This window comes from Thamnophis elegans, chromosome 2 (genome assembly GCF_009769535.1).
Source record: "Thamnophis elegans isolate rThaEle1 chromosome 2, rThaEle1.pri, whole genome shotgun sequence".
In the NCBI taxonomy this organism is placed as follows: domain Eukaryota; kingdom Metazoa; phylum Chordata; class Lepidosauria; order Squamata; family Colubridae; genus Thamnophis; species Thamnophis elegans.
The window spans coordinates 103,575,538-103,599,015 of NC_045542.1; the positions used below are offsets into that span (position 1 = coordinate 103,575,538).

The following is a 23,478-nucleotide window of genomic DNA, read 5'->3' on the forward strand; positions in this document are numbered from 1 at the left end:
GGATCTATCTTTTACCTTCAACAAGAAAGAAAGTTGCAAGAATTTATTCAGTTTCTCTGCAATCTCCATATCCCTACTATCACTTCTTTCTTGCCTAATGAACGGTTCTTTAGGTTGCAGAACCTTTCAGTAATTTTTTTTAAAAAAATCCCATAACTTCTGATCATAAGGCAATTTTCTAGTGATAGAAAATAAGCAGTAGCACAAAACTCGTCCTTGTTTTAATTTATGCAAATTCTACATTAAAGTTATTTGAATTTCACAAAAAATGAATGCACTAATTACTGCACCATTTATGAATTAACATGATGCAATTATATCAATTTTTTATATTATGAATGCCTGGCTGAAGCCACATAAGCAGTCATCTTCTTTCTGCCTGCTTTTGCATTCACTCTCCTAACTACTCAATATTTTCAATTAGATTTACAAGAAAACATATTTTTGAGTAGAAAGCTGCCATAGGATTCAAGCTGCTGAAAATGGTCAATTTTCTTAGAAAATGAAAGTGTAGTTCCTTAAAGATCTGTTCTGAGATCAGTGATTTTATGGTTTATGGACAAATTGTCTTGAAATAAGCAGCAAGTTGACAGGGTAAGCAGTAGATGATATCAAACTATTTAGGGTAATTAAATCTAAATTTTATGATACAGTTCTGGAAAGGTTTTTTTTTAAGTATAGCAAAATGGTAAATGAAATGACAAATACAGTTCAATTGAAGCAAGTGTAAAGAGATGCACATTGAGTCATCCCATTTCACATACAGATTTATGTACTTTGGGCTGTCTTACCCAAACTAATAAGGAATATTATCAATAAATCAATCAAATATCAATAAAGTCACAATTCAATGTGCAGCAACTGTGAAAAAAGAAAATGTCATATTCAGGATTGTCAGGAAAGAGATTAAAAATAAAACTATCCACTAATATATTTTGGCTAGAACTTTTAGCACTTCTTAACATAGAAAGAAAGGGACCTGAGGAAGATATGATTGAATTATGTATGACCTGGCAAAATGTTTATGACACTATTCCCCTTCTCTTGAAATGCTAGGACTCAGATTAATCCAGTAAAATTGATTGGAAACAGACTGAGAAAAAATTAAAAATATTTAACAATTAACCTATGGAATTTAAGACAAAAGATAAATTGATGTCCACTGATATTATTTTAAAATGGACTGGATAAATTCATGGGATGGCTATTGGCCTCAAGGGTTGTGGGCAGCATGCCTCTCAAACAACTTACAGGGAACATTCTGGAAGAAGACACCTAGCTACATCTAGCTGTAAGAAACAAAATACTGGAATGTGAGGGTCTTAGCCTGATTCAGAAGAGCTTTTCTTCTGTTTGTTTTAGGGCGTATGTTGCTAAATGACTCAAGAAAGGGTCCAGCTCACCTCTATTACCGTCGCCCATATGGCTGTGCTGTATTGAGTGTCTTGGATGTAATGCCATCAATCTCTGAACTCAAAGAAGAAAAGGATTTTGTTCTCAAAGTTTACACGTAAGTTTATTTAGTTGAAGCATTTAGTGACACAGTTAGTGTGATGAGTAGCTGTATAAATTGGCTTAATAAGTAAATGAACAGAAATGCCATAATATGTTAATGTCAAGTCTACTATTTTTCTGGTATGTAAAATAGGTACTGTTATCACAGTTTAGGATGTATTTTAAAAAAAATATTAATCCAATAATTAATATGTATTATCTATGACAAGCCAATATGTATATCTGACTAACATATCTGATTGTAACACTTCAGATCTAAAGTTGGAAGTTGCTTTAAAGAGGTGTATATTCTACACCTATTAGCATCTCCTTAAAGAGGCTATAACTTTTACTGAAATTATTTGGTAGCCACATTACTACAGGAAAATTTATGTTTGATTTAGGTAGTCAGTGCAGCAAGATGCTTTGGAGTGGGCATGGGCCTCTGGTGCCTCCTTAACTAAAACCCATTTTTTCTGGTATTGTACAATCCCAGATAAAATATACAATTATTTATCAAGGCAATGATTCACTCCCCCCCCCGCCCCCCAAAAAGAGCAGCTTGAAACAGCAAATAATTTGCAGGCAAATTGAGAGATATTTTATGATGGCAGATACAGATACATTGCTTCTAAGTCATATACAAGCTCCAAGTACATTTTTAGAAGCTCCTAAATCCCTACAAATAATCTCACTGAATTTAAGTGACAGATGGACAATGTTCAAAGTGGCCTTTATCTATTGTTTAATATAATTAATAATTAAAATAGGCTCCTTGTATCTCCACTACATTTAAACAGCTATATTTTTCTTGAATCCTTTAAGGACATTTCCAGACTAAACTGCCAAAATTCAGCATATAATATATGTACAATATGTGTGTATGTATATAAGACTAGGAATGCTAAAACTTTATATACATTAAATATCCTCAAGACCACAAAACATGAAAAATAGTATGCCCCCCCCCCAAATCTTATAAGGACTCCGCTAGTCCTTATAAGATTTGGGGGGGGGCATTCTTAATTGAAAAAATAATAAAATAAAATAATTGTATGTTATCTCTTATTCAATTGTTGACTAATAGTGATGCTACCTAGTTTGGGTAATGAAATATCTGCAAGAAAACAACCAAGTTTAGAAAGCACCAAGGACTCCTTATTTCAATTCTGAGCTACAAATATTCTCCATTATTGGATATAATTTTCATAATAATGAGAGACATGAGTCAAAATTAATCATGGGATCTCTAACCAGCCTATTCCCAAAGGTGCTTTTTCAAAAGTCAATTAGACTTTCTTTGTTTTTGCTTGTCATTTAAGATGCTTCTCATCTAAGAAGCTTCTTCAGTTCTGAGGTGGAGAATGCAAGGATTTATATTCCTTGCGATCATCTGGTTGTTGAACACTTGTTCTGAAAGTTGTTGAGGAGGTTTATCTGTGCCCTCAGGCTCCCCTGAATAATGCAAATGGGTGTGGAGCCTTCTGTATTGTAAACAGGAGACAGGGAATGTTGTATCCCTCCCCCTCTGTTGAGAGAGAGCTGTTCTATCTTAATGTAGATGGCCTCTTTCTAACCAGTGGTCCTCTCTGTCCAGAATGTGGACTTTGCTGTCTTCAAACAAGTGGCCTGTGTCTTTTAAATGCAGATGGACTTCTCAATCTTGTCCTGATGGGTTTGTTCTCCTATGTTGTGCCATGCGTTTGTGAAGTAGTTGTTTTGTTTCTCTAATGTACAAATCTACATGTTTCATTATATTGTATTGCACACATCATGTTGTTCAGTTTTATCCTTAGGGTGGATAAGCTTCTGCCATAATGTATTTTGGGTTTAAAGTGAGGGTGTATATAGTGTTGGTTGAAAATCTTCCTGAGCTTTTCTAATGTTCCTGCAACATACGGAGAGACAACGTTGCTTAGTTTGTTGCTCTTCTTTTTCTGTTATGGAGAAGCTCCTGCTGGGTCTTTTTTTGGATTTAATGAAGGCCCAGTTGCAGAGGTGGGTTGCTCCTGGTTCGGCCTGTATCGGGAGAACTGGTAGTAGCGGCAGCAGGAGGCTCTGCCCATCCGCCCGGACACTTCTGCGCATTTGTAGAAGTGTTGCACGTGCAAGCACGTGCAAACCGGTAGCAAAAAAAATGGCAACTCACCACTGCCCAGTTGGGATAGTCACAAGTTCTGAGGGCTTCCTTGACACATTTTAGTTATTTTTCTTTTCCATCTTTGGAAAAGGCAACTTTCAGCCCCGTGATGTAGGATTCTGATCACTTCCTTCTCCTGTGTGCTGCTTGGGGAATCCAAGCATGGGTTAACTTTGTCCATTAGCCTAGAGACTGAGTTATGTAAATTGGTGACCACGCCTCCTCTGACTGGATGGATCAGTTTTTTAACTCAGTCCAGCCAGAAGAGACGTATACCAATTCTTCTCCAGACTTCTGAGAAAAATTTATACCTTCATTCTGGATTTCCCTGCAAACACGTTTGATCTAGTTGGTGGATTAAAGATTTGCGATGGGGAGGCAGCAGTTCGCTGCCTGCCAGTTCCATCTGTGCTCGCTTTTGTCGCTCAGATATTTATCTGGCATTTGGAGCCGTTTGGGTCTTAGTTTATCCGCAGGCGATTGGAGCCTTTGCAGGCGGCTGGGCGACAAGCGCTTTGTATTCTGCCGATATGGGGGGTTTTCTTTTCGCAGCGCAGAGCTTCGGCCGGCGCTAACGATTGGATTTAAGAGCCCCCACCGCTTTAAGAGCCTTGGAGCCTTTGAATCGCCCGCCGTTTGCGGCGCGGCTTTTTCTCTCTTGCCACTGGGAGTTACCCGCCATTCGCAGCGAGGTTTTGCCTTTTGCGGACTGCCGATCGCATTGGGGAAGCGCGCCAACGATTCCGGCATTATTTCCTCTCTGAGAAGCTCAGGAGGCTGTGCTTTGTGGCTTACAATTCAAATTTGGCGCTCGTTTTTCATGCGCCATGCTGGGGCTGTTTTCTTGTGCAGGCGCTGTTGGGATCGGGCGTTGCCTCCTCTCGCACTTGCTGATTCATCGGCCCTCCCACTTCCCCCACTTCGGCTTTGTGTGCCTTTGGGAGGAGTTGTTTTCCTGCTGCCTTTGTTGACCACGCGGTCTCTTTGCCTTACAGTGAACTCTGTGCTTTGTGCCTTTTTGAGTCTTTTCGAATCTCAATTCATTGCAATGGCTGATCATTCTTCTTTGGGAGAAACAGTTGAATCCTCTTCTGATAATCAGAGTGCTGCCCAAGCAAGGGTTAGTTCAAGGCCTGGCAGAGCCACCTCTAGGGCCACCAGTCAGAGGCCCAGGGAGGCCTCCGGGGCTCCGGATAAGGGCCACAAAAAGAAGGATAAATCTAAAGCACCATCTAAAGCCTCTGGGGAGGGTAGAGTTTCCCCCCCCCACGCTATTACCTCAGCGCATTTCACCAGCTCCACAGCCTGCAGGCCTCCAGACCTGGTCCCCTGATCGTTCATTGCCTGCTATCTCTGAATCTGGGGCGGGGGGGTTGGGAATCCAACTCCCCACAGTAATGCCCGAGGCCCAGGGTATTCCGATCTACTCTATGCCACGTGCTGGGCCTTCTGCAACATTTACTCCCACTGCTGCAGGCCTACGGCCTATGGAAGGCTATGACCAGGGCCTATCCCCAGACCTTTATCAAATGATATCTGCAGCTATATCCAGGGGAGTGGATGCTGAGCTACTTCGTAGGAATCAGGCCCCGGTGGTGGCTAGCACCCAGGGTGGGCCATCTCTCCCAGCCCCACAAGTGGATCTTCCTGATTTGCAGGCAGGGCCATCTTCCCCCCTGCCCTCTATTTATAGTGAGGATTCGGCCTTGGTGGAGGAAGGGGAGTTGATTGATAGGGAATTCTCTGATGATGAGGGCCTGGTCTTTGATCAGCCCAATTCCTCTAGTCTGTTTAGGCCTACGCTGTTCCTTATTGTTTAAAGCTAAGGCCACTACCCATATGGGAGAGGTAGCTCCCAAAGACAGTTCTGCTGTAGGCCTGGACACCACTGAACGCCTCTTTGCTGAACCAGTTTCATTGCAGGAGGTGATTCCTTCCCCAAAGCTTTTTATGGATCTCATTCAAAAACAATGGGACCAGCCAACTGCAGTTACCCCACCTAGCAACAGGGACAGGAAGCTGTACACTTCTACCCCTGACTTGGAGACCATTTTGCAATTTCCAACTGTGGATCAGCCAGTAGCAGCCCTAGCTTCCCCTGCCCTGATTCCGTCTGAGATCTCTGAAGGTCTGAAGGCTGAGGACCGTAAGGCTGAGACGGTTATTTGTAAAACCCACCAGGCCGTGGCCTGGGCCTTACATGCTGCTACTGCGGCATCGTTCTTTAATAGGACCTCTGTGCTCTGGCTTAAGCAGTTGCAGGGGAGGCTGGCCCCTGACGAGGTGCACCTTCACCAGGATGTTACTAAGATTATGGCTGCTTTAGAATTTTCAGCGGATGCCACGCTCAATGCTGCCAAGTTTGCTTCTCGTGCTGTAGTGTCCAATGTGGCCTCTCGTCGCCTCTTGTGGCTCCGCCATTGGCAGGCCGACCTTAAATCTAAATGGCGCCTGGCATCCACGCCCTTCAAGGGCGGGGCCTTATTTGGATCAGTTCTCGACCCCATTCTCATAGAGACCAGGGACAAGCGCAAGGTTCTCCCCTCCTCGGGGGGGGGGCGCAATACCAGACGGCAGCAGCCATACAACAGATGCCAGTCTTTTCGGGGAGGCTACTCTGGGTACGCAGCGGCCCCCTTCGTTCCCCAATACAACAGGGGCTTTCACCAGTCGCAGGACCACGGCCAGGACCGTGGGGGGGGCAGAGATAGGGGGCGCCAACAGCACCAGACACAATCCCACAACAGGAGATCCTTTCGTGGCTCGGGGAACTGGTCCTTTCGGAGGTACTGATGACTCCCAAAGGGGACAACCAGTGGGTGGGCATCTTCTGGCCTTCGCTCATCAGTGGGCGGAGACCATGTCCAACGCCTGGGCCCTTCAGGTGGTGAAGCTGGGCCTCACCCTGGAATTTCTCTCCATTCCCCCAAGACGCTTCATCAGGGGGCCCGTGCCCAGGTGCTCAGTCAAGCAGCGCCTCATGGATGCCGAAATACATCATCTCATTTCCATCGATGCCATAGAGCAGGAAGGTCAAGGGTTTTACTTCATTCTGTTCTTGGTGCCCAAAAACTCAGGAGGATGGCGGGCCATTCTAGATCTGAAAAGACTCAATTGGTACATCAAGTATCAGAGATTCAAAATGCAGTCTTTAAAAAGCATTCTGGCATCCATCCGCCAAGGTGACATGATGACATCAGTCGACATCAAGGAGGCGTACCTCCATGTGCCCATCCACCCGGCACATCGACGCTTTCTACACTTCCAGTTTGCGGGCCGTCACTTTCAATACCGGGCCTTGCCTTTCGGCCTTTCGTCGGCCCCCCGCACCTTTACCAAGCTCCTTGCGGTGGTGGCGGCCTCGCTTCGCTCCGTTCCGGTGAGAGTGAATTGTTATTTAGATGACATCTTGGTCTTGTCACCGTCCCGGGAACAGGCCCTGTGGGATCTTCAAGTAACAATGGACTCCCTGTGGAGGCACGGGTTCGTGCTGAATCTTCCCAAGAGTCATCTGCAGCCAACTATATCGCTGCTTCACTTAGGGACCGTCATCAATTCCGCTACCTGCAAAGTCTTCCTGTCCCTGGAGAGACGACAGAGCATCCAACGGCTGGCATCTCAGGTATCAGCCTTGCGACTTATGCTCCTGGCCCTACTCTTTCAACTGTTGGGAAAGATGATTTCCTGCATCGACATCATTCCCTGGGCCAGGTTTCACGCACGACCACTCCAATGGTTCCTGCTTCCCTATCAGAGGTCCCACACCAGTCATTCACAACTCAAGGTCTGCCTTCCGGCCAAGCCCCTCAGATCACTTTAGTGGTGGGCGTCTTCCAAGATCCTCAAGGGATGCCCGTTTAAGGAGCTGGACCGCATCCAGGTTACGACGGATGCCAGCCTATTCGAATCGGGCGGCCATGCCCTGGATCGGGTGGCTCAGGGTCGGTGGTCGGACCGGGAGCTGTCCAACAGCATCAATTGGCTAGAGTTGCGGGCCATCTGTCTAGCCCTGCAAGAATTCCAGGACATTGTGACTCACAAACACGTTCTGATCTTGACCGACAATGTGGCCTCCAAGGCACATGTCAACCGCCGGGGGGGGGCATGCATTCCAGGGCCCTCATGATGGAGGCGGAGAAATTACATCGCTGGGCAGAACCCAGGCTGTTGTCCCTTCGGGCAGAACACATTTCGGGCGACTCCAACGTCCAGGCGGACTGGCTGAGCAGGCGGAGGGAGTGGATGCCTTGCGCAGCCTGTGGCCGGCGGGCCTTCTCTACGCCTTCCCGCCTCTGCCAGTGATTCCGGCGGTCATCCAGAAGATTCTGTCGGAACGAGCAGAGGTCCTCTTGGTGACTCCAATGTGGTCCCAGTGAACCTGGTATGCCGACCTGGTGCACCTGTCGATCTCGCGTCCATGGAGGATCCCGGACGATCAGATCCGGCTCAACCAGGGGGCCCTCGTACATCCGAACCCCCAGTTGCTACAATTAGCCGTGTGGCACGTGAGCGGACTATCCTGACTGACCTTCATTATTCCAGCCAGGTCATTGACACAATTCAAGTGGCCCGTTGTCCCTCCACCACTCGAATTTACGAGGCTACCTGGCAGGCCTTCTGCAGGTGGTGCCGTCAAACTGGGGCGGATCCTCTCCAAGATTTGGTGCCCCGAGTATTGGACTTTCTGCAATCTGGACTTAACAAAGGTTTGGCACCCAATACGCTTCGCAGGCAGGTCACGGCCCTTGCCATGGTGATTGGGGGAGGTCAGGGACGTTCCTTGTCTCAGCATTCGCAAGTCAAGGCTTTCCTGAAGGGGGCGGCCAACATCCGGCCTCCAACCGTACACCGCTTTCATACATGGGATTTGTCGTTAGTACTCAGGGCGCTTATGAGCTCTCCATTCGAACCTATCTCTTCCATCAGTCTTCGACTACTGAATCTTAAGACCGTGTTCTTAGTGGCTATTACATCAGCCAGATGAGTTTCCGAATTGGCGGCATTGTCGGTTCGGGCAGCCCTTTGTATATTCCATCCCAACAGAGTTGTTCTTCGTTTGGACCCGGCCTTCTTACCAAAAGTCAACACGCTGTTCCACAGGGCTCAGGAACTCGTCCTTCTGGACTTTTGTCCCAACCCTTCTCATCCGCAGGAGCGCTAGTGGCATCACCTGGATGTACGCAGGGTTCTTCGTCATTATGTGAAACGCACAGCATCTTTCCGGCGGTCGGAAGCTCTTTTTGTGTCCTTTCAACCATCATCCATGGGGCAGAAGGTTTCTTCCCATACGATAGGTCGATGGTTGAAGGCGTGCATCGCTCTCGCTTATGACTCACAATCTCGACAGGTACCCAGGCACATCACCCCTCATTCTACCAGGAGTGCGACCACCACGGCGGCCTGGGCCATGCAAGCTTCAGTGGAAGAAATCTGTAGAGCAGCTACCTGGTCTTCGCCATCTCCGTTCATCAGACATTACAAGGTTGACGTCTATGCCTCGGCTGAGGCTTCCTTTGGGCGGCGTGTGTTGCAACAGGTGCTCCCTCCCGCGGGGGACCCTGGCCAACCTAGCTCCCGCCCTGGACTTTAATTGCTTTGGCATGTCCCATGCTTGGATTCCCCAAGCAGCACACAGGAGAACGACCGTTGACTTACCTGAATGGTCCTTCTATGTGTGCTGCGAGGGGAATCCAAACCCGCCCGCAGCTTCGGCTGGCCAGGGTTGTCGTGACTTTTACATTGACTGACTCTTCATTGATTTGTGACCTGACTATGACTGACTTACCTAATTTGTAACCTTGGTTTATGACATGTTTGTGTACTGTTTGGGCTATGGCCATCATTGTTATTGTTATTGTTATACATCATTAAACTGCTGACTTCGTATAAAACTGACCCATCCAGTCAGAGGAGGCGTGGTCACCAATTTACATAACTCAGTCTCTAGGCTAATGGACAAAGTTAACCCATGCTTGGATTCCCCTCGCAGCACACATAGAAGGACCGTTCAGGTAAGTCAACGGTTGATTTTGTGCCTCTATGGGATGTGAGAATCAAAATGCAAATACTGGTCTGTGTTGGGGGTGGGGCTGGGGGGCCTTTCTGTAAACTTCAATATTAAGGCTTCCAGGCTTCCTTAATGTGTACTGCACAGTTCAGGAAGGCCAGACTACTTTCCTTAAAATCTTCCTGAGTAAGCTTAATATAGCTATCCATAGTTGATGTGTTTGGTGAAAGCTTCCAATTCCTGTGTTTTAATCTTGACCCAAGTATCATCGACATACCTATACCAGTGAGTGGATGGAATTTCTGTAAAGGAGTTTAGGGGGTTTCTAACCAATCTATTGTTTCTTATGTCTTGAAAGCAACATTTAGAGAAAAACTAATTAAACTATAATTTATAGTTATTGTGTAAACTCTATCATACTAATCACTAGATATAAAATCAACATAGAAACATTTAGGGATGTTCTTTGATTATGGATTTAATATCTAGCTTATCCTATATGTAGGTATTATGTAGCATACTTCTGAAATACCACAATTCATTATAGTCAAAACGGTTTGTATATCAAAGTCTTCTGGCATGAAGGAAAAAGAATTAGCTACTTCGCAAGTTGAGAAACTCAGTTTCATTTTCCCTCAAAAGTTTTATATTGAAGTTGCAGTAATAAAATAATAAAATGCCTCCCAAGATGACTTAACAAGCAGAATGAGCTAATTTTAATTTATTGTAAGGCTACATTAACAGATTCTTCCAAGTCTTAAAATACAATTCTCCCACTATCTCTTTTTATCACCCAATAAATTAGGGTGAATCCTTTCTAAATTTCTTTTCCCCTCGTTCCCCTAGGTCATTCCCACATTCCATTACAAATACCTGTCTTACATATTTTAAAATAATTCTGTATGAAACTCCATTGGGCAGGTCACAAAGCAAAGCTCACGCTATTATAGGTGTTTCCTGATATTACATACAAATATATAGGGGAAGAATTTTGTGTAATCATATTGCAGCCCTATTTTGTCATTCTCCACACTACCTCCATGAATATCTAGCTTTAATTTTTTTCCCACTTTGCTAAATATGTTATTTTTGCACTGTATTGCTTGTGCTCATATGACCAGAATACTTGCTTCTATGGTTCCATGTTCAACATGAGATATTGTAATTTTTAAAAGCAATCATATTTTTACAGGCCCACTTCCCTTATTGGGATGAATCAGAGTAGTACAAAAGATTATGCAAGCTTTGAAGTTTTCATCAGGCAGAAGAATTCTGCATTTCAAAGTCATTTCCAAGGAGGTTTTACTTTACATACATAATTCATACTGGGTTTGTTGGTATTAAATTATACCCAGCATCTTCATGAGGGAAAAAGGCTTTTTAATATACATTCCCTTTTCCCCCAACCTTACCATCCAGCTAGCGGAGTTTTTGTTATTTTGGGAAGTGCAGGCAATTCTCTAGAGAGGGGAAATAATCAAGAAACTAAGGAAATTAAGGATTATAGCTCTCTGCCTTTAATAAAAGGAAAATCTCTAAGAAACTAAAAAATAGAAACAAGCAGGCTCAGAATATAATAGAAAATACTTAACAAGTTTAGTTAAAAATGTTGCCAGGAATAATTTTTACTTACTTTGATAGCGTATACTTACAAATATTTTGTCTGTGGAATTTACAAGCTTAGTATTTCTATTTTTCAAATTAATTGGTTTCTATAATTTAGGAACAGTCCAGCATCATCATCTATTCTGACTGTAATCCTGTGTTTCTGTTTGTTGTTTTATGGGAGGTACTTTCAAGTCACTATCTGAAATTTGAACAACTCTGCATATTTATCTTCATTACCTTTAAATATTTATTTGGGACTGCTTAAACATTTTGCTTAAAAAGCAAGATTTTACAGTAGTCCTAACAACTGCCCTATTTAGTAACCATTCAATCACAACTGTGCTGAAAAAATAATGTTATGTCCAATTCTTGAACATCTGTTGCATAACCCCCATGGTTAAATGATCAAGATTTGGGTGTTCGCAACCGGTGAGTATCTGTGAATGTCACAGCATGTGTGTTCATGTGATTGCCATTTGTTTGCTTCACAATTGGCTTGGGTCAATGGAGAAACTGTCAGTAAAATTCCTGGTCACGTGAAAGCTCACCTCAACTGCAGATGATTTTTTTAAACAGTTATAGTGGAAGTGAGGCTGTAAGTCTGTCCTGGTCACCTATTGTCTTGTATGATGACGTCATTGTTTAGTGGCAGAGTTGCCTGTGCCATTTGTGGTTCTTAAGTGTCGATTGCCTGTATTTCTATTTTGTAAGATCCTCTGAAAAAGAGGAAAGGATAGGCTGATTTTTCTAGTCCCAGACTTCAATTCCAGAAGATGACACTATAGATTTAATTTTGTCTCATTTTTTTTACTCTTTAATTTAACAGAACATGTGGGCACCCTGTTTCTCTTACATACCATGGCTGCAGAAAGAATGCCATATAAAGCACTCCCTAAAAGGTAGATGATTGCAATAAGTGCTACCACACAGAAGGCAGGATATGGAGCTAGATGTAAAGAAATTGTCATGTTCTGGGAAAGAAAAAATAGATTTTTAAACCATGGCAGATGAGAGGTGGAGGTGGATATTTCAGCTTTATTTCTTAAGTGAGATGTCGGTCTGCCATTGGGTCTGGCAGAAGAGGCATGCTTCAGATTTCATTTACAAAGGAATACCATCTGATGGAACTGCAAAGGAGAGCCTTTTCTGTCACAGCAACCACCCTCCAGAATGTTGTTCCCATAAAGATTTGATTGAAAGGAAGGTTGAGAACTCCAATCTTTTATCCTATAGACTCAAACATGCTACAATAACATAACACACGCACACATGCTGTATGTCTGTCTCTGTGTATATAAGTTCCTTATATAGTAGTTTAATTTTTTATTTCAAATGTCATCATTAATTGAATGAATAACTAACTATTCCTTTATTTATTTATAATTTCAACTTTCATAATGATCCATACATTTTAAGCTCCGATACCATGTTTTGTTCTCAAATAGGAAGAATAATATATATAAAGAACACAATTTTCTTAAATAGTATGATTACATAGATATATGTAATAGATATATTAGAAAGATAACATCAGGCATGGAAATATATCGAGAAGCTGCTAATGGATTTCAAATATACAATAATGAAATTTTAAAAGAAAGCAAAACTTTTCTTATTACAATGCATCACCTTAAGACATTCACTTAATCTGAATTATATAAGATTCTGTTCTATAATGCTGCACATTACAGTTGTAAATAGTTTGTTTTCATCTCTGTAATTATGTGCATATTTAATTTAATTGACAGTGGCAAATAACATTGACTCTACTTTTCAGGTGCAACAATGAGAATGAATGGCATCAGATCCATGAAAATATAATTCGCAAGTCGAGTACCAAATATACAGCACCCAGTTCAAATTATGGTAATATTTTAGCTGTTTTAAAGATACATTTTTTTTAGTAATTAAAACATTATACTTGCCTCATAGTTCATATTTTAGAGCCTATGGTCATGAACAGTCCTCAAAGAATTATCTTGTGTATAAAAATGTGAGTCTGGAGATTTTGCAGAACCAAGAAGCCTTTTTAAAAAAAAAATCCAGTAATCTCTTCAGCATTGTTAATTGTTAGTAAACATGAAATATTCCACTTACCTGAGATTTATATTTCTGGCTTCAAGTTGATGTTATATGATCAGTGATGAAGCAATGCACTGTACCTCCTTATCAGATTGCTTCCACCTTTCCCAAACATATTTGCATATTTTTCTGGCAAGGAGGGGAATACAGAAAGTATAGCGTTCAAGAAAGAATGATGAGAGTGGGAAGTTTGCAGGGGGCGCTGCTAACATCCTTGAGAGGGAAAAGAATTCATCATTTCTCCTGGGACCTTGATGGCAAACCTATGGCACCTGTGCCACAGGTGGCAGGCATATCCCTCTCTGCAGGCATGCCAGCCGTCGCCTCAGCCCGGCTTCACTGTGCATGTGTGCATGCCTCAGCCAGCCAGCTAGTCTTCAGGTCTTTGCTGTGCATGCACAGGGGGCGCATTTTGGGGCTTTGCGTGTGTGCACCCAACACCCCATTTTGAGCCTGGAAGGCCTCCTGCACCAACCTGGAAGCCAAAAATGGGCGAGGGGCAGGGCACAGGCACAGGAGAAGTTTGTGCATGCATGTGGAGCACATGTGGAGGGAGCACTCATTGCATTTTGGGGTTGCATATGCACACACGCACACACGCTTTGGACCCTCGGCACCAAAAAGGTTAGCCATCACTGTCCTAGGACATATTTAGATTATGGATTTGAAGCAAATCAATACTTAACATAAGAGGTGCATGTAAGGAAACTGATGCAGAATGGCAAGAATTCTGTTATTAATTATAATAGTAGAGAATAGTAGAGACCTGTTGGTGGTAGGAAGGAGGATCAGGAATGGGGGGTGAGGAAAGACCCCTATCTTCCTGTTGGTGGTAGGAAAGAGGATCAGGAATGGGGGTGGAGAGACCTACCTTCCTGTTGGTGGTAGGAAAGAGGATCAGGAATGGGGGGGGAGAGACCTACCTTCCTGTTGGTGGTAGGAAAGAGGATCAGGAATGGGGGGGGAGAGACCTACCTTCCTGTTGATGGTAGGAAAGAGGATCAGGAATGGGGGGAGGGAGGAAAGAGACCTACCTTCCTGTTGCTGGTAGGAAGGAGGATCAGGAATGCGGGGGGAGGAAAGAGGCCTACCTTCCTGTTGGTGGTAGGAAGGAAGGATCAGGAATGGGCGGGGGAGGAAAGCCCCTACCTTCCTGTTGGTGGTAGGAAAGAGGATCAGGAATGGGGGGGAGGAAAGAAAGAGATCTACCTTCCTGTTGCTGGTAGGAAGGAGGATCAGGAATGGCGGGGGGGAGGAAAGAGACCTACCTTCCTGTTGGTGGTAGGAAGGAGGATCAGGAATGGGGCAGAGGAAAGAGGCCTACCTTACCGCTGGTAGTAGGAATTATTATATAATTGTATCACAGCGGCCAGTTGTTTCGCCGGATTTGGCATTGATTACTAGTTGAGCCCGACTCAGGGGCCTAGGACGTCGTAACGTATTTTTGTAATAATGCGTGCAGATCCAAGCAGTGCGGCTTTTTGCATTTGACTGAGGGTGACTTTGTCAATTTTTAACTGTTTTAAATGTAATTCCAGTGCTTTTGTAATAGCACCCAGTGTACCGATTACCACTGGAACTACCACTGCTGGTTTGTGCCATAATCATTGAATTTCGATTTTTAAGTCCTGGGATTTTGCTATTTTTTCATGTTCCTTCTCGATGACCCTGCTATCACCTGGTATTGCGATGTCTATGATTGTGACCTTATTTTTCTCAACCAGTGTGATGTCTGGTGTATTTTGCGCCAGTATTTTGTCCGTTTGTATACGGAAATCCCACAAGATCTTGACCATCTGATTTTCGGTGACTTTTTCAGGCTGATGTTCCCACCAGTTTGTTGCTGTTTTAATATTATAATTTTTGCACAAATTCCAATGGATCATTTGTGCTACTGAATTGTGCCACAATTTATAATCAGTCGTGCAATTTTTTTACAGCAGCTGAGTATGTGATCAACAGTTTCATCAGCTTCTTTGCACAGTCTGCATTTGGCATCATCAGAGGATTTTTCGATTTTGGCCTTAATGGCATTTGTGCAGATAGCTTGTTCTTGCGCAGCTAGGATTTGTGACTCTGTTTCTTTCTTTAATGTACCTGCTGTTAACCATAACCAAGTTTTTTCACTGTCCACTTTATCTTTTATTTTTTCCAGAAATTGGCCATACAATGCTTTGTTCTGCCAACTCTCCATTCTTGATTTTATCACATCTTTTCTGTATTCTTGTTTCATCTGTTGGGCCTTCAGTAGTTTTTTGTTCTTTACTTCGATTAATAGATGTTCTTGACTTTCTTTTAAATAATCAGCCAGTGCATGTTTTTCTTATTCAACTGTTTGCTTCACTTGTAATAATCATCTGCCACCTGATTTTCGGGGCAGGTATAGTCTATCAGTATCACCACGTGGATGTAAACTGTAGTGCATTGTCATTAGTTTCCTGGTTTTTCGGTCCAAAATGTCCAAATCAGCTTGTGTCCAGTTACCTATACCAGCTGTGTATCTTATAACTGGTATTGCCCAGGTATTTATGGCCTTGATTGTATTTTCACAATTCAATTTAGATTTCAAAATTTTCCTAACTCTGTTGGTGTACTCTCGCCTGACAATAGTTTTTACTTCTCCATGCTTGATGTTATCCAACTGCAGAATGCCTAAGTATTTGTAGGCTTCATTTTCGTTGCATTTAATTAGTTGGCCATTGGGCATTTCAATTCCCTCACATGCAGTGATTTTGCCCCTTTTTATGGATACAGTGGCGCATTTTTCCATGCCAAACTGCATTGAAATATCGGTGCTGAATACTCGGACTGTATTTGTCAATGATTGGATTTCTATTTCTGACTTTCCATAGAGTTTCAAATCATCCATATATAGTAAATGCGAAATTTTTTCAGCTTCTTCAGCTGTTTGGTAGCCTAATTTCATTTTTTTTAAAGATTACTGATAGTGGGATCATTGCGATGATGAAGAGAAGAGGTGAAAGTGAATCACCCTGGAAAATTCCTTGCTTGATATTAACCATTCCGTAGATCTCATTCCCTACTGCCAACTCAGTTCTCCATTGTTTCATTGCCTTTTCAGTAAAGGATGTAATATTTTTACTAATGCCAGTTGTTTCTAAGCATTTTATGATCCAATTATGTGGCAGTGAGTCAAATGCCTTTTTGTAATCAATCCAGACCATATTCAAGTTTGTTTTTCTGTTCTTACAATTTTCTAATATCATTTTATCAATTAGGAGCTGATCTTTTGTGCCCCTGCTCCTTCTTTTGTTCCCTTTTTGCTCTACTGGCAAAATGTTGTTTGTTTCCAAATAATCCATCATGTTATCTGCAATAATGCCTGTGAGTAATTTGAAGGTTGTTGGCAAGCATGTTATTGGTCTGTAGTTTTCAGGTGTTGTTCCTTTAGTTGCATCTTTCTGAATCAAGTATGTTTTTCCAGTTGTCAACCATTTATCAATTTGGCCCTTTTGTAAAATTTGATTAAGTTGCCTGGCCAATATTGCATGTAAACTGGTCAGATATTTGAGCCAGAAACCATGTAATTGGTCCTTTCCAGATGATGTCCAATTCTTTACCTTTTTTACTCGATTTTTGACCATCTCAGTTGTTATTTTTAATACTTGCATTTGTTTGTTGCCAATGCTTTTCTCAAAGTCATGTATCCACTTTGCTTCCTTATTGTAGTCCTTTGCATTTTCCCACAATTCCTTCCAGAATTCAACTGTGGCCTGCTTTTCTGGTTTTTCACTTTTGGTGTCACCATTCACATTAAGACTTTGATAAAAATGCCGTTGGTCTGATCGAAATTGCTGATTTTGTTTATATTGGATGATTCGTGCCTCATATCTTTCAATTTTTCTAGCTGTTGCTGTTATCTGCTGTTTTGCAATCTCTACAGCTTCATTGATGTTTCTTGTATCCAATCTATATCTTCTGATTAGCCGATCTATGATTTTGTTGTTTTTAAGCCGTTGCTCATGCATGTTCTTTAAGTTACTAGCATCTGCCCTTAATTTTTTGACTTTTTGTTCTAATCGGATTTTCCACTTTGGCTTTGCTCCTTTTTCTGTTGTGTGACTAGGCACTTTGATTTTAATGCCTAGTTCATTAGTGACTATTACAGCTGCTCTGTACATTAACTGGTTTGTTTCCAAGATGGATCCCGATTCAATTGTTGAAAACACTGCATTAACCATTTTCATGATAGGGGCCAAAATTTTCTTAGGCACAGTTTTTAGTGATGGTAAACGTTGCCTTTCCTCATTAAGCAGAAAATGCTCCATGATCTTATCCCTCAATTCTTTTTGTTTTTGAGTTAGTTCATCAGTTGGTTCAGTGATAACTGGTTCTAGTGGTGATGGTGTTATTTCCTTCCCGAGAGCTTCTTCTGGGAGTTCTACTATAATGTCTTTAGTTGTGTCTTGAATATCAGTTATTTCTGCTTGTGATATTGTTTTTTTGGTTTTGCAATTTGCCTGAATTTCCTCAAGTTCAACTTCACTAAACACTTTATTCCGTATAATAAATCGCCTTTGGTCTGCTAGTCGTTGTTCACTAACATTTGAATCTGGATATTGTTGTTTCCATAATTCATACATTCGCTTTAAATAACCTCTTTTTTCTGGCTCTGAGTTGTAGTAACAGGCCATTATGGCACGGTTCTCATCTGCACTATATTTTTGTCATTTTGTTGGCTGGTCCACTTGTAGCTCACTTGCTGACGGATGTCCAGGGACCCCAATATCCGCCACGGCCCTTGTTAACCCGCGCGATGACCGATGCGGTATAAATTTTTTGTTTCTTTCACCATATTGTATGGGTTGGCGTTTTTTTTTTATGGGGCCAGGTTGCCAACCTGACCCCAACCCTCCTCCTTTCTCATCCAGGCTTGGGACTGGCAACGGTGGAGTTGTTGTTGTTGTTGTTGTTGTTATTATTATTATTATTATTATTATTATTAGTGGTGGTGGTGGTGGTGGTGGTTAATCTTGGGTGAGATTCACAGCCTTTGGGGCAAGTCCTGGTACTTTGTGATTTTTTCTTGCTGTTTATCTTCAATTCGTGCATCTCCAGGTACTGCAATGTCAATGAACCATACTTTTTTCTTTTCAACTATTGTTATGTCAGGTGTGTTGTGGGCCAAGTGCCTGTCAGTCTGAATTCTGAAGTCCCACAAGATCTTTACTTTCTCATTCTCTAAAACCTTCTGAATCTGATGTTCCCAGTGGTTTTTGCTGTACTCAAATCCAAACTTCTGGCACAATTTTCAGTGAATGATCTTAGCAATTCGGTCATGGAGTTGTAGGTAGTCAGTTTGTGAAATTTTGCACCCACTGATCAAATGGTCGACTATATCTTTCTCATTACAGAGGCGGCATTTGCTGTTGTGGTAACATATTGAATTTTGCCTTCATGTAGTTTGCAGTCTTGAGCTGCTAAAATAAAGCCTTCTGTTTCTATCGTCGTCCTCCTCCTCCTCCTCCTCCTCCTCCTCCTCCTCCTCCTCCTCCTCCTCCTGTTCTTTTGAGAACTGTGTTGGTTACCACTTGGTTTTTGAGTACAATTCAGGGTGCTAGCTTTTACTTAAACCTTTCTTGGTTCAAGATCTGGATAGCTGTATACCAATTTTCCTACTAATTTTTCCGCTTGTGGGAAGTGGCCAATACTGGGCAAAAATCATTTAGTTCTAATCCTATTTATTTTATATACTTTTTACACATATTATATTTTGATGACCTATCTTATTTGCTCAGTGTTGAATATTATGTCTACAATTTGAAGGTGCTTCTGACAAGGACAAAGAAAGATCTTTCCACTTGATAAAATGGTGTAGGATAGTCTCTTTGTATCCTATCACTTGGCATTACCATTTGCAGGAGTTGCCCCTCTCCTCTGAACAAATACACATCTAGCAGTGTTTTGTGCTGCTTTTTCCACTGTGTTGAAGAGGATAATCTCCTATATTATTTTTTTGCTGCTCAGACCTTAAAAATATAATAATTCCTATTCTCTGATAGTATTATGTTGTCTTTAACATCATTCTGCTACATTGTATTTTTATTTGTTGAATTGTAAGAATCTAATTTTGCTCTGTTTTTTCAGGACTTATAATTTCTCTTCAAATTGTCCGTGGAGAAATGGAACAAATTCGAAGAGAATATCCTATTATCTTTAACAGAGGGGTGTCTATTACAAGAAAAATAGGATTCCCAGATGTGATCGTGCCTGGTAAGTGAATGAAAGTTTCATTTATAGTACTTACTGAATGCTCGTCTTTATCATTGTAAATAGTACTATAAAATATATATTAAATAAAAGATGTAGCTGAGTGATTTAATTGTAAATAATAATATTCTACTAAAAATAACTGGACACAATTAAAGCTTATACAAGAATGTCCTTTTTAGTTTTTTTCCCCATGAAACCCCTCCTTATAATGTGCATAGAGTTATAAGTCCAATTATAATTTGATAATGGTTGCTATTCTGCTTAGGTTTTAAGTCTGGGGATGAATTTTTATAGATGGTTTTAATGCAGCACTTTTTTTCTTTCTAAATGTTACTTTAGATGATATGAGCATGTTTTAGAAATCAGTCTTAAATTAGAAATGAATGCATATATACAATGTATGGGTCTTCTAACTAGTTCTCCACATGCCTGTCTTGGTTTTAAGCCACAGTTATGCATTAGTGTAAGAAACATTGTATTAGTAAGGATTATGTTACTCATGAAATCCCTTTTGTGGGCCCTAAATAATATCAACATTGAAGTAGCAGTTTTTAATGCTGTATGGGATACTGCTTTCAGAATGAAAATGGTTTTAAAAGCACTTTGATCATGTATCAGCTTTCAGCAAACAAACATTTCCATTGTTTTGATTCTTCCTTATTGAAACATTTGACTTTCATCTTCTTTTAGTACTTCAAGAAATCAATTACAGTATCAAAAAATATTACAATTATAATTATAAGAGGTTAAAAAAGGTACTTGTACTTCCAAGAGCTTTTTTAGTTCTCTGTCACTATTGAATTTTAGTACAAGGAGTATTTTTAATTAATACAAAAGACAGTTACAGATAAACTTGAAATGAATTTGTTTATATTTAGTATTTTATTTTTTGGTGTTTTGTACCACAATAATTTTATATTAAAGAACAATATAAAACTGCTGATTTCAGTATCAAGCAATATTTTGCACTTTTATGTTCTGAGATTGGTACATTTACAAAATACAGGAGATGACCCATTCAGTTTTTGAAAAACAGAATGGGCCATTTTCTGCTTTAATAGAATACTTTATGAAATTTTACACCCATTATTTCAAAATGAATCATTTTCCAATTTTTAGAACAGTAAAGAATAATACAACTGATGGTAATTATGTGTGTTTGATACACTATGACAGCAATGGCGAACCTTTTTTGGCTCGTGTGCCATAAGTGGGGGGAGTGCAGGGGGGGTAGTGTGCGGGCGTGCCGCACCCATAATGCAATGCAGGATTCCCCCCAGTGTGCATGCATGCACTACAGGCGCTCTCCCCCCATTTTTGCATGCTTTTTTCGCCCTCCCCAGGCTCCAGAGGCTTTATAGGAGCCGGGGGAGGACGAAAACAGCCTCCCCCGCCACCCTCGGAAGCCCTCCGGAGGCTTCAGGGACTCCGGAGCAGCCAAAATAACCCTCAGAGCAAACCGGAAGTCATTTCCTGTTTGCTTGGAACATTGCTTTAAGCGCTCCAAAGGCTTCAGGGACCTTCAGAAGGCTTCCCTGAAGTCTTCGGAGCAGTCAAAACGATCCTCTGAGCAAACTGGAAGTCACAAATACTAGTGAATAACATTATCTACCCCTCCTGTGCAGGCAGCCACTACTGCCGCTTCACTCGTGGGCGCGAATAAAAATTGTTCTGCACATGTGCGGAACTGAAAAACAAGATGGTGGCACTGTAGACCAAGAGAACAGATTTGGGGGGGGTGAAAGACAACAGATTTGGGGGGGGTGGCAGGTCTGAGTCACTGCCGGCTCCAGTGACCCAGGCTGCCAAACCACTACTGATTCGGCTGAACCGGTAGGAACACACCACTGCTTCTGTGCATCCTAAATTACTCTGAAAAGATAGAGAAAATTAAGTTATAAAATAAGAGCAAGAATACTTGAAAAAAGTAGATTATCTTATTTCCAGCTCAGTTTAGTTATGAGATATCCTTTGAATACCCAGCAGCAAAAGGACAAAGATAGACAACAAGAAATAGCATTTCATTACTATGACAATTTATGAAAAAGATATTTTTGCTTGGGAGTAGTAAATGGCAAATGGAGCAAAACCTATTTCTCTTATTATCTCAATTTTTATTTATAAACCAAGTTTTAGGTTTTCTATTGTTTCTGTCATCACTGTATTGTGTTCATTGGTGTTTTTATTTTATGATGTTTGTGTTGCTCGCATCCTTTTTCTATGTACTGTAGTACATGAGTCTAAACCTTTCATAGATAGCAATTTGTTTGATGTAAAATGGTAATATACATAAATTTTCTCCCAAAAAAGGAAATTCTTCCAGTTTCAGCCATGCAGTTCTACACTTATATTTTACTTGTCCTTATGGATACAAGTACTAAGGCTTACTGATTATATTATTGAAAAGAATAACACAATTATATTTTATAGAATACAGTCCTAATTAAGTGATATTGCTGTTGCATTTTTTAAATGTGTTATGGGTGTTTTTTAATCTTTTGGAATGGGTAACCATAATAAATATAAATATAAAGTGTTTGGTTGAGTATGGCTATTGTCCAGCGCTGTGAAAGTGTGAATGACCATAAGGCCCTGGAGCATCTGTAATAGCAGCAATGAAGAGGGTAGTGGCTTTCTTCTTGTAACCTTATCATGTTTTCCTAATGATTGCATTTGCCAATATAAGAAAGGCTTTTAATTGAAATACTTGACTCTTCAAGTATTTCCCCTTCAAAACGACTGGTAATCTTAGATTTTATATACTTCTGCCATATACAAATACACAATTTTGGATCATTTTCCTCAATAAATAAATATAATACTTTTGATATATTTGTTTAATAGAATTCTTGTTATCTAGTTTTAGAACTTGTGACATGGGAAATAAATTATTTTTCAGTTATATTTATGCAGAAATATTGAAAATTCAAAAAGATTCCTAAACTTTCAAGCACCACTTTAGTTGCTTGAAAAAAATATGCTGGGTAGACCTGTCCTACAGAAGGGATGGGAGAATGTATGCAGTGAAAGAATATTGACTTTATTGTTCACAAGTGTTGTATTATCTACAACTGTTTATAAATTAGCTATCAATGTGGAAATAGAACAGTCTTGAATGATTTGACCATTTATTTGCTAACTAGATATTTTAAAAGGAATTTGAAAATCTTAACCTCCTGTCCTGTCCCTCTCCTTTGTCTCATAACTGGTTTCCTGTTTTCAGACTTCATTAAGCATTACTAACAGCCATCAAATATAATACACTGATATTAAATGTTCATTTTTATTAACTATTCATTTTACAATTGGAATGAGTTGATATCTCATCAGAATAGTGAACAAAATATCATTGGTTTGTCCAAAAGAATAATTTACTATGTGATCTTTTCTAAAAACATTTTCTCTCCTTGTATGTAGGTGATATACGAAACGATTTGTACCTGACTTTAGAGAAAGGAGACTTTGAGAGAGGTGGAAAAAGTGTTCAAAAGAACATAGAAGTAACTATGTACGTTCTCTATGCAGATGGAGAAATTTTAAAAGTAAATATTTACATACTTTATTCAATGTATTTCTACCATGGTTGGGTTTAAATTCTTTAAAATTCAAAATCTTTTATATATGGAAGGGTTGAAATTCTTAATCAAATATTCACTTTAAATTATTGAGGAATTAAAGCAAAAAATAGAAACATTTATTTTTCAGCTAGAAAAAATGCTTATTGTACTGGTTGTTATTCAATATTATTTCACATGATTTAATCTTCTCTATCCAATAATATCTAGCACCAACTGCGTTTTTTAGATGGACCATTTAATTTATTATTATATCACTTTTTCATCTTTTCACCAAAATGTGCATGGAAACGTAACATGGTTTTTCTCTATTTTACACTGTGGTCAGATTTCAATGA

The 23,478-nt window shown here is 40.8% G+C and overlaps 1 protein-coding gene across 1 annotated transcript in view; it reads left to right on the top strand.

Moving 5' to 3' along the window:
* The window catches only part of DOCK3 (dedicator of cytokinesis 3), a 176,289-nt gene that overhangs the window by 38,861 nt on the left and 113,950 nt on the right, over nucleotides 1-23,478 (top strand). Inside the window, exons 12-15 of the mRNA XM_032239081.1 lie at nucleotides 1,363-1,510; nucleotides 13,027-13,115; nucleotides 19,440-19,565; nucleotides 22,983-23,107. Coding sequence (XP_032094972.1) covers nucleotides 1,363-1,510; nucleotides 13,027-13,115; nucleotides 19,440-19,565; nucleotides 22,983-23,107 — 488 coding nt within the window. The remainder of the gene's footprint in view (nucleotides 1-1,362; nucleotides 1,511-13,026; nucleotides 13,116-19,439; nucleotides 19,566-22,982; nucleotides 23,108-23,478) is intronic.